A 12,259-nucleotide genomic window follows, 5' to 3' on the forward strand; every position below is an offset into this window, starting at 1 on the left:
AAATTAGATAAAAATTCAGATTAAAATTACTTTGAAGAGATTAAAAAGTATCCACTCATTGATAAAAAATTGGCTAGCTATTGGTTGATATAATACTAGTATAAGCTTACAAATTTCAATTCTTAATCTCAATTATTGCCCGTTTTAATTTTGATCAATTAAGTCTCAATCTCTGAGATACGATCGCAATGCAATCTCCAGCTTCAATAAAGATATAAATGTTACAATCCTAATTCTCTTACAGTTCTAAATTCATCTAACATCTTCACTTTTCATTTTCATGAAACGAAAGAAGATTACTTGCGTGCCGGCTTCGTATCCCTGACGTTACACCCCTGACCGGTCTCTTGCGCACCCTCGATCGGAAGGCACGCATTTTCAGGCGGAATGTTTTCAGGGGGATAGTAACGCGGCGGTTCGAGCAAAAAAATGGCGGCGGCCGATCGAAGGCGGTGGCGGCGGCGTTATGACGCATGCCGCGCGTCGTCGGTGGCGGCGGCGATGGTGGCGGTGGAGGAGGTGGTGGTGGCGGCGGCGGCGGCGGCGGAGGTGGTGGAGGTGGTGGTGGTGGCGGCGACGGCGGCGGCGTCCTTCGGCGGCGCCACCGTCGAACTACCCCCGCAGTTCGATTGGAGACACCGGCCGGTACCGACGGCCGTCGCGACGCTCCGCGACGCGTGTGTGCGTTCGTTCGTGCATCCCTCGTTCGCGTAGAGGTAGAGAAGTAAAAAAAAAAAGGAGTGCAAGGGGAGAAAGATCCGCCTGCGAGAGACGAGAGCGAGAGGAGGCCGCGTCCGTGCGACAGGTACGGGGAAAACCGTCGAGCCGAGCTTCCGCCGGCGCGACGCGACGCGAGGCGACGCGAGACGACGCGTAAACGGGGGTTGAAACGGTGGTGCGTCGGCGAGGGGGTTGCGCCGCGAGCCCTACTGGAAAACCGGGAGTTCCGTGGCATCTCGACGACGTTCACGGCCGCTTCGATTCGCGTCGAACGACGCGAATAGTGGCCTTTCCCCCCTCGAAGGGCAACCCTCGCGGAAGCGACGAGCTTTTTCTCTTATTGATTCAGCGACCCTTCGGTTCGCGGCCAGCGGCGCGCGATCGCTCGATAAGCTACGCGCTCCGCACGCACGCACCGCGGATGCGTATATTTTTCGGCGCGATGAGTCTCTCTCCCTCTTGCGCGCGCGAGACTTCAGCTCCTATCGATCAAAAAACTTTTCACGTATGACTCTTGACGGTTTGATCGGCCCTATACCGCGATAGGGCGTAGATTATCGCTTCTCTCGAGGCCGCTTGCTTGTTGCTCGCGCGCCACGGACTGGTGCGTCGGACGGCCGATCTTTCTTGAGGAACGAATTTCACGCTTAGCCATGTAGATTATTCGGTAATCGTTAGCGACGTTACGGTGCTGAAGCAGTATTAACGTATTAATGCGCGGAAAAGTAATGTTTTAATTAAACAAATATTCTACATATATATAAATCCCGATACGGGAATACGTTTTCTATATTAGAATTTTGTCCGATACGAACCGATATTAATATCGGTGGAAAAGATCCTTATTTAAAACACCCTTTTTTTCGATCAGAATTTTAGTAAATATAAACTAGATTAAATTTCAGGGAATATAAACTAAATTAAAAAATAGATTCGTTTAACACGTCAATCAGTATCATTTTTATTGACTATCACTTTTATTAGTTTCAATGCGATTTTGTTGGCTATTCTGAGTAGTCAATGTGATTTTTCAATTTTTATCGAAAATTAAGAATTCCTTAATGCGAATAGTGTTTAATATGCGGGAGTGATTTTTATCGTTATAGACATTTTCGATATTAAATCGAACAATAGGAAATTTAGAGTTTCGTGAATAAGTATTTGCTACAATCGAATTGTGACATGGAATAGCTTTGAGCTACGTGTCAAATGACACTGAACGTCGGTTTGTTAAGGGTTAAAATCTGTTTGTTATCGAGCCGCCAGATAATGGCACAATAGTGCAACTTGATTCTCCCTTTGTCACATTGTATTTTGTAGCAGTCTGAATTGTATCGTGTGAAAAAAGCTTCTCTTAAAATTCCTTGACGAGCCGTGTTGCGCAAATACAAAATTACTAAGAGCTGCGGTAAAGTTGCAAGCTACTTCCATATTTCACACGTAATTATATTGCACTTATGTATTAAATGGCAGTATATTAATATATAGTGAAACGTGAAGTAGAGTTTATATTTGATATTATACGCGACATAAAACACTATAAATACGATTCTTTTGAAATATACGTACGAAAAATCTCTCCAGTATAAAAAGAAATATAATTGAAGAAAAATTGATTAAACGAAAACTGATGAAACAGCAAAATTAAAACGACAATTGATGTGTTAATCAAATTTTTTAATATAGCTTGTATTCAAGGAAATTCCAGATTGCAGTAAATGAACGCATCGAATATCTTTCCATGGAAACAAATATTAATTTGTACCAGGGAAAACTCTTTCATTATTAATTGTCATATTTAATTATCGTGAAGACTTTTGTAATATTCCATATTTAAACTTACAATGTTCGATATTTGATTATAACGACATTAAACATGATATTCGTCTGTGGCAGAAAATTGTTGATTTAATTTTGCACATTATTTTATATAAAATCTATATAAGTGTGTGTATATATATATATACACACACACACATATATAGTACACATTGCACATTAAATTATAAATAATAATAAATTTGCGATTGCTAATTTAGCTAGTCATGATTTGTCTTACACAGATAAAGATACACACCGGTAATATAACATAAAGTAAACCATTAATAAATTTCCATCAATCAATAAATAAAATGTAATAATAATAAAAGCTCGAAAGAGAGGCTGCAAGATATAATTTGTTCAATGCATAAACGACAGATATAATAATTAGGATTATTAAACAAATCAAGAGAAACAATCATTTCTAAAGTACACAAAAAATAAAATTATATTGCTATGCTAAATATTAAGCATGTTATATTTTGAACTTTGTTAAAAGAATACGCGAATTTAGTTTTTTGTAAGACTTATGTCGAAGTAAAGAACATTTTTTGTAAGCAATTTGTTCAATTAAATTACTTTTGGTACAAATTTTTTTAAAATTAATTTTCTATTACTTTCATGAAAGGCAAACTGTTAATTTATTAATCAAACTATACTTTTTAAATATTTATTTTAATATTTCATATACACACTCGATGCATTAGTTTTTATAATGTCACAATCATATAAATTTGCGTACAATTTATTTCGATTTATTCGATTTTTATGTTTCATATTATCTTTACAAAATAATCGATTTAATTGAATTGATTCAATGAGATTAGGAGATAACCCGCAATTTTTGTGTGTGTCCAAATTCTTAGAAAAAATTAAATATTTCCTTACCGCGATCAATTGTTAAAAAAAAAAGATTTGATGCGCGTTTTCTGATTTCATAGATTTAGTAGTTAAAAAATCCAATTCTCAACGATACGTGAGAAGAAGACAAATATGACAATACGACAATAAGATATGAGTCGCATCCGATATTATGGATATAAGACATCGTAATGCGATACCTGTAAACCCGATGCGTTTTCCTCACCGACTGCTGCAGCTTACATCGCGCGACCCGGGAATGGAAATTTCGGCCACGAGGCTCTGCCAGGGTAATCTTATCTGCCGCAACTTCGTGACACCAGCCGGTGACTTAAGCTGAAACGTCAACTATCGGCTACGACAGTCGATATCGAGCTTCGCGTTTACCACGATCCTCAAAATCTAAAGGCAGCGGATGTAATGTAGCACGCCTGATATAATCGACAAATCGATTACTTAGCTCCTCGAATTTTATGAGCCTGCAACTGTTTTTGTGCGCTTGATCTTATCTCAGTTATTTTACGAGTTCCGAAAATACGCTCTCATTACAGGATACGTAATATAGATTTTGTTTCTCTTTTAATTATTTTATCAGAGCTTTTTTAAAGATAAAACTGAAATAGGAGAAGCATGAAAAATTGAAACACAAATAACGGTAATATTAGCCATCATTTCGGAAATGTTAAATTAACTACCTATATTGACATAGTCGATAAAACGAGATTTGCACACGATATTAACTTATCTCGTATATTGTTCCACATAACCCACATAACGAAGTCACATGTTCCGACAATACTCCGAAAATTTAATTCTAACCACAGTATATACGGTTGAATTTTTTTTTCTGCAGCTGCGTACTCGACGTCTTGCATATTCACGTAACGTTCGCGTCTGGCGACACCAACGCTGCGACGGAAAGGTGTAATGCAAGCTTGGCAATAAGTGAAAAACCTAATTCTAAGGGCGTTAATACTCGCGAGTTCGCGCGTTAATTCTGTAATTGCTGTTGCAGCGCAATTCGCCTTACATTTTCCACCGTGCAAACACTCTGCCGGGCTTTCTCGGCGAAAGGATGGTCGCGTCTCGGGAGTTCTTGCGGCAGGATGCACGATTATATCCTGTCTCTTCGCTACGCGAATTTTGAAAAAAAAAAGGGAAAAAAAAAGAAAAAGATAGTCAGAGATAGAGACCGAGAGCGAGGCGAAAACAACCCCTTTGTGCGAGCCCGCGGGAAATATGCATGCCCGCATTGATATGCATACGGTGTCAAGTAAATTTGCATCGGGTATCGTGCGAAAATAGAGACCTATCATTTGCCATGATATAACGAGAATAGTAAACGCCGCGAATACTTTGTTACGTACACGCCATTTGCAACTGAATCGACCTCGACCTGTGTTGTTCAATTCACTTTTGCAGAACTGTGAATTATATTCGCGACTGTCATCACGACAACTGGCTGAATTCATCTTTTACGACATGCTATCATTATTAAAAGCTTTTACAATTTTTTTAGTGACACATTCTTCCTTTAGTATTAAAACTTTGCATTGAGTTTGATATTACACCTTTAATCGGCAGAACACTGCTTTAAAAGTTGTTTCTACAAAAATTTCGTTAACAATAATTGCATTGTGCATAATTACTAACAAGCAAAATATTCAAGACATAGCATCGATATTAATTAAAAATTAAAATTAATTTGACGTATATTCTTTTCGTCGGAAACTGAACTTTTCTGTTTTACTTATTGTTTCTTTGGTTCATTTGGTCCACAGAGAATCAACAGGGCTCGCGTGATCGGTTCATCGCGTTGTGACGAGTGTCTCGGACCGGTGCATCTCGAATCGCCTGGTGCTAGTAGTCGCGAGTAATTAGTGATTCGAGAGAGAGAGAGAGTGTCTCGCGTGTGCTGCGAAGTGATCGACAGGACCCACTGGAGCATGCGACAGTAAGGACTTATCGATCCCGGCGACGTGCATGTTTATCGCTGGACAATGGCTGGGCTACGCTACGTTTGCCGGCTCTTCGTCATCTTGGGATACCTGTCGGTCGTTCCGGTCCTCGCCCAGAACCCCGTGGAGGAGAAGACCACCTTCGAGGCTGCTTTCCAAGGTGAGTCGTTTTTATTTGTCTCCCTTCCCCTCCCCCTTGGATTTATAGACTCTCCGGTAACTTACGTAAGTGGTATGATATACCGATCTGACTTCTGTTTTACGGTCGACATTACTGCAAAAAGGAGCTGCGGTTTATCTCGTAAGCGCGAGATTGATGCACAATATTTTTAATCCGAAGAAGTTCTAACACACATAATCGCCCCGTTATTTTAGCATTCAAATTCACGTTTATGAATACAATGAAACTAATACTCCGCTATTATAATACATATCATAGTACGTATCTCGTGCAATGAAAGTTATCTACATATTTTACAATCTAACGGCTGAGTGAATTTGTACCGTAGCAAAAGAACCTTATAGAATCATTTAATGTCTATAAAAATAACTCGTAAGTTTTAGCTTTCCATCTATAAAAATCTCATTTCTATTAATTATTTTCTTAATCAATCCATTTCTAGATAATTAAGTTGTCCGTTGTAGTTATATATTTACAATTAATGTTGCATTTTCTTGGATACGGTGACACAACACGTAAATAACAATTTTATTCTAGAAAGAGTTTAAATTTATAGCTTCTTGGATAAAAATGTATTTTTCTTTAAAATGAATAAATTTTAGATAATATTTTTTTTCGAGATATAATGCACGATAGGAAGTTGTTAAACTTCCTGTATTGAAATAAGAAGAATTAGAGAAATGAGAAGATATATAGAACGTAATGTACGTAGCCGAATACCAGAATTAAAAATCATACAGGAAATCGAACATTTTCATGTGCATTCATTGTTAGCTAACAATAAGCTTGAAAACTAAATGTATAATAAAAGTTATTCATTTTATAATGCGATTAATTATATAATGCGAAAAAATAGTGACGACCCGGTCTCCCCTACATTAACGGGTAAAAATATTTCAGGAATATTTAATATCAATGAAAATAATCCAGAAAATTTTGCCTCTCATTCCTATAGTTTCAGTCTAAATAAAACTCTCACTTCCGGTGATTATTTCTTCATGGATACTAGATACTATAGATGCTAAATGCATTTAAATTTTATGTTCCAATGCAATTTTTTTCCATATTAAGATAGTCTAGATGTAACTATATTAAAGGATAGATCTATATCAAAGGATAGAAGGATATCCTAATATATTTCAGAGCTTACCACACTGAACCATTTCTTAATTATTTTTAAAACTAATTTTGATTCGATCATATCTTATTAAAAACATTAAGAAATTAATAATTTTCAGTTATAGAATAATTCCTAAAAAATAAAATATTTTTACTTAACTCTCTACACTTTGCTAAGAAAAACAGATAACATAATCTTAAAATAGATAACACAATCTTAAAATGAGAAAGAGAGAGAGAAAGAGAGGTCATTTAAAAAAAATATAATTAATTTTTTGACAAAAATGACTTAAAAATTATTAGTATACAATTATTTTATATGCCATAATCCAATAATTAGGTTAATACAAAGATTAAATATCATAACGTAACATAAATATTAAAAAATGAAAAAATTGATAAGTTTATATTTTAAGTTTATAAATATGTTGTTTTTCTATAAAGAGTTTATAAAGAATTATAAGTTAACCATAGATGTAATTCTAAGCATTTTATTCTTAAATAAAGATTTAAATAAAAAAGTTTTCGTTATAAGAGAGAATGAAAGAAGGTAAGTTTATTTTACAGCGGACAACGACTTATGATGTACTTTTTGTTGTAGCCTGGGGTTTATAAAAGTTTGATGACAATTCATCGTTTATATGGATCATAGATCCAACTTTTTATTACTTTTTCTCACTTTGTCGTTGTATGTATCTTTGAGATAGACGTACTCTGTTTTTAAAAATATTTTAAAAAATCACACTGTAAGATGGAAAAATTCGACTTCTTTACTTCTACGTTTTGATTAAGCTTAAATTATCTTCCTCATCAAAAGTACTACTTTAAATAATTGAATTTGTCTTTAAAATACATTTTGTATCGAAAATCCATATCCACCTCGTGAAAAGTTAACGACAACATATCTCGAAAACTCTCGCGACGTAAAAAGTTTTCACGCGGAGTAGAAGAATCTGCATGGCGTTTTTCCGTTATTTCGAAAAAAAAATTCCGCGGGTTTACGCCCATTTGCGGCGCTGGTTCTTAATGAAGCGGACGGATAATTTTTGAAAAATTACCTCGGTGGCTGAATTCCACGGAGCGACGAGTTGAAATTTGCACAAGCGACCGGGTGAGAGACATGAAAAAAAGGGTCGAGCCAGCGAAATATTTTGCGCCAGTCAGTGAAATATCTGTCGGTTGCCGGTGCGACTGTATTCAGTTAATTGTAGCCTTCGTATCGATCCTCTCGAGAATACGAGAGTGCCGTACGTGGGATCGAGCCGCGGCGCGATAATGTTCGCAATTTTCAAGCTGCCGTGTGTAAATACTTTTGACCGCTACAACGACGACCGGCTTTTGCTTTCGCAATGTCCATGTATTTGAATATTCAAAACATTACGAGAATGTGGTAATGCCTTTCGACTATGTGTCAATATGTGCGCGCTTATTTGTTACCCAAATCCTGATAACGCTAATCGCGTTAGCACGCGATCAACGCCATACATTTAATATGCTTGTACTTTCAATTAACACAACTTGACGTTCGCTTTGTTGCGTGCCGCAAATATTGTCGCTCATTTTATCGTATATATCGCAATAAATGAGAAATAAGGAAGATAACGGTCTATTGAGTATAACAATGAATCGCGATTACATTGTTGTATTATATTTAAGGTAAGATAATCCATGTATATAGACCTGTTTAATGTAAACCGCCCGAGCTTTTAAGAAGCTGCGATCCGTGTAACGTGTAATTAAAAGGTTAATTGATTAAATAATAAAAAATAATAATAAAGGTATGATCGTTTTATATGGGATGTAATATATCGATCGTGCAATGCATTCCACGGTATCGCCGCGATACGAAACGTGTTGATTCAACAGTAAAAACAACGCCGTTGGACTATGCGCGTTAAATTGAATTATATGTGACCTGTTGAAATGAATTGAATTCCAGCAAGGCCGACGTTATTCCGCGCGGAACTATTCGGCGGATTCGTGGCGGTCGCGCAAGTATTTATGCAACATTTACGATCGATTAATGCGCAGAGCCGCACGAGAATCGATACACCAGTCCCGCCAAAAGCCATTAGAGCTTTATATTTCCGCCATTTTCTCCGACCGACATTGGCCGGCATGCCGTATTGTCGTAAGCTTCGCTCTCCATCTCGACTGCCAATATTCCAATGGCAATAACGCGAATAATGTCGACCGATTTTTCATCGCGAATGAATGCGGACGCGTCAATGCTATTGCGTGAAATAAGATGACTTTCATTTATTTCTCATGGCAATCAGTAAGCGTATTTTCATACTAAATGAAACTGATAATTATGCATGAGCGAGCTTAGTATAACTGGCCTCACAACGCAAACCTACGTAAAACGATTTCGAACGTAAACAGGTACACGTATAATTTTGAATGTTGATTTTCGACTGTCCGACTTTTGGAATTTAATTTGATTCTTCATGCTAAGATACCTTCGAATATTCAGTAAATTCATAAAATTTCATTTTCGAATAATTAACGAATTATAGATTAAGACATTTTGTAACTTGAAAACATTTTTTAACTAGATAATATTTATAAATTAAAAGATGAATATTTTCTATTTTTTATCTTGATATTATTAAAAAAATAATTTATATTAATTCTTGTTTAATTACTGAGATCTCTATTGTAAAGATAAGAATTGTGACTGTTTGATTATCTTTATACATTTTATATTTAGAAACTTCATACAATTTAATTAAGTAAAACTATTAATGAGGTCTCAAGGAAAACAGTTTGTGTTTATCATGTAAATGTACCATATTATAGATTAAAATTTCTAACTTTACGGGACGCGCGAATATCATATATCGTAACTCTAATAATTTGCATAATATAGAGCTAATAGCAATATGTATTTACACCGCAAAACGTTATAGCCGCGCGTTCTCATCCACATAGTCGTTAAACAAAGTCGCACATGCATTTTACATGGATATTCGTGCATGATTTCCCGCGCGTAGCCGCTATTCTCAGAAAGCTCGTTCCGCCATTCGCTCGCGCCTAAAGGGCATCAAACTGCGATATTAATCGCTCACTACCCATTAGCAAATGGGCCCCGCGCGGGGGTTTCACTCGCGCAGAGGGAGCGTGCACGCGAGTCATTAACATTAACGCACCCTTTCTGCGTCGTTAACATAGTGCCGCGCGATTCTCAACGCGTAAACTGTTCGCGCGTACTATTGTTTAACGCATTTCCGAGACATTAAAAGTCATGTCGGGAGATTTAAGTGCGCGATAACGCTATCGCCGACGTCGATTAAAAGCGCGCGTGCGCCCGCGTGCCTACGACGAAAAAGCGATAGATAATAAAGCGGGCCAATTTTCTCATAACTCGAAGATTGGTCAATTAAAAAGCGATCCGTGTTCCCGACGACTGACGGCGATTAAAGCTTTAGAGAGAATAATTGAACTTTGCATCGGACGGAAAATTGCACAACCGCGAATAGTAGCTTATTAAAATTTATGTAGCTTTCGCGTACAATGACATTTCTAGAACGCAAACGGTGTCTGACGGAATGAACAATTAAAATCTGTTATGTCATTTATTAAATTATTAAACGTATCAGAAGATTGCCCTCTTTTTTGCATCGTATATATATTTACACCTAGTTTCTGTATTGAATTACTAAATATCAAGCTATTTTCTTTCGTCGCTATAACATTTGAAAATATTTATTCCGTAATCTTGAGTGTTAATTGTTACTACAAGATTTTAATTTATTAATAACTTTTATTTATCGAATGTAGCTTGTGCCGTGCAAATTTATTTGCTCATTAAGTATTCAATAATTTTATCGTGGAAGAAAATGTACGAAAATCCTTCATCAACTTTCTGTGTATCGATTGATAACATATTTATACATGAACTGATAAATTATGAAATATACCGCAACGCGTTCAACATACTCATCTTTTATTTAAGTTTTGAAAATTTATCCGATTAATCAAGAAAATTTTATACCCCATTTGAGAATAATTCACACTGCAAGATCCAATAATTTTCAATTTAATATTCTCTTCTATATTAGCAAATAAATTGTGTTTAGATAATTACACATTTTGTTTTTTAAATCACAAAAAGGATACATTTTATATAAAAAATCAATTATCGCTTATTTGCTAAATAGAAAATATGTATAAAACAAAAACTGTAATTTTTTTCAGATAAATTCGTGTTTTATTACATATTTCACGCATGGTTTTTCCTTTTTATGTTATTTTATTGAATAGTATAGTATATAACGATTAACATAAGAATTAACATGAGAAGAGAAAAGTCGATAAATCTGTAATTTATTGTAAAATGTATCACTCGACAGAGATTTAAATAATTCATTCAATGAGAGCCTGATGATATTATTTATCGGTATTTTATGATATTTTATGACATCACTCTTTTTATTTTTCCTGACTATTTATTTTGTAATTCCCAGACACTTATGTTAAATATGATAAACACATGATACAAACAATGGTCCACATAATATCCGATGAGAATAAAAAATAAAACAATGAAGACTAACAAAGAAAATAGAAAACACGAAAAAAAATAATATCTGCGAAAAATAATACTATATATAGATGAAAGGGGGTTCTGATTTTTCTAAATATCTGAATATAATGTATTCTTTTGCCAGCTGTGCCCATTTAATGATAGAATGGTATTTATGAGTGTTATAGCTACTATACTTAGAGTATACATTACCGATTATACCTGCCTACAAGTGTTAGGGTATATCACGGCATACGGGCGATTATATATGTCATCGCATTGCAAACGATGTAGCAACGTCGCTTTGCGTCGCGTCGCATCGTGTCGCGTCGCCTCGAATCAAACCAAGATCCACATTGTACTTAAGGCCATACAGCATAGTTTGCGTAGCTCCGTATGTATGGCGCGCAGTAGAATCATAGCCTGCATATATCAACCCTGGGTTCACATGTGCCATGCAATCGGTTCATTCGCCCGCACCTTCGTAAGGGGATGCAAACACTAACATGAATTCCGTTTTAGGAACAGGATTTAGTCTCTAAACTGGTTTATTTTATCCCGATATTCGGGCTCCCGATATCTGACAGAATCGGCTAAAGCAGAAATCACTTTACTCATACGGCCTTTGTATTAAAGTATTTATGTAAACAGATAAGGAAAAAAGATACTCTTTATAGTTACTCTCGGGTAGACGTTACTTTAACGAAATGCTAATTTTATGGATGCCAAAACTTGTCAAAGAGTCTGTTAAAATATAATATTATAAAAGAGTGAGGCGACCCATGTAGTAACTGTTGTAAAATATGGAACATTCTTTTTGTTATTTTATGCCCGTATTTATCCGCATATGACATTATCCGTTATTTAATTTCATCGGATTGCAAATTATCTGCAACTATTTCTGTCTGTTTCCTTCATGTGTCAACATTCATATGCTTTACCCACATTTCGCGTATGCTTTGAATTCCGCGTTTCATGTGAAAATGTACCCGGGTAATGAGAACTTGAGTATTTCCCGAAAGTCGAGTAATTACCCGGATGCGCGGTGTATCCGGGTAACCGGATATCAAT

General features: G+C 36.2%; 1 protein-coding gene across 4 annotated transcripts in view; it reads left to right on the forward strand.

Annotated features, from left to right (window-relative positions):
* Window positions 1–609: 609 nt before the first annotated feature.
* LOC139771521 (pikachurin) overlaps window positions 610–12,259 on the forward strand; it is a 103,385-nt gene continuing 91,735 nt past the window's right edge. The window contains exons 1-2 of one of the 4 annotated variants that reach the window (XM_071704349.1): window positions 610–805; window positions 5,184–5,520. In XM_071704349.1, coding sequence (XP_071560450.1) covers window positions 5,403–5,520 — 118 coding nt within the window. In that variant the 5' untranslated portion in view covers window positions 610–805; window positions 5,184–5,402. Of the gene's footprint in view, window positions 806–895; window positions 1,446–3,392; window positions 3,693–5,183; window positions 5,521–12,259 lie in introns of those variants that run through there. The other 3 variants (XM_071704351.1, XM_071704352.1, XM_071704350.1) reach the window with 3 other exon arrangements.

The sequence above is a fragment of the Temnothorax nylanderi genome, unplaced genomic scaffold (genome assembly GCF_030848795.1).
Source record: "Temnothorax nylanderi isolate EJ_2023f unplaced genomic scaffold, tnyl_v1.0 TNYL_tig0041_pilon, whole genome shotgun sequence".
NCBI lineage: Eukaryota > Metazoa > Arthropoda > Insecta > Hymenoptera > Formicidae > Temnothorax > Temnothorax nylanderi.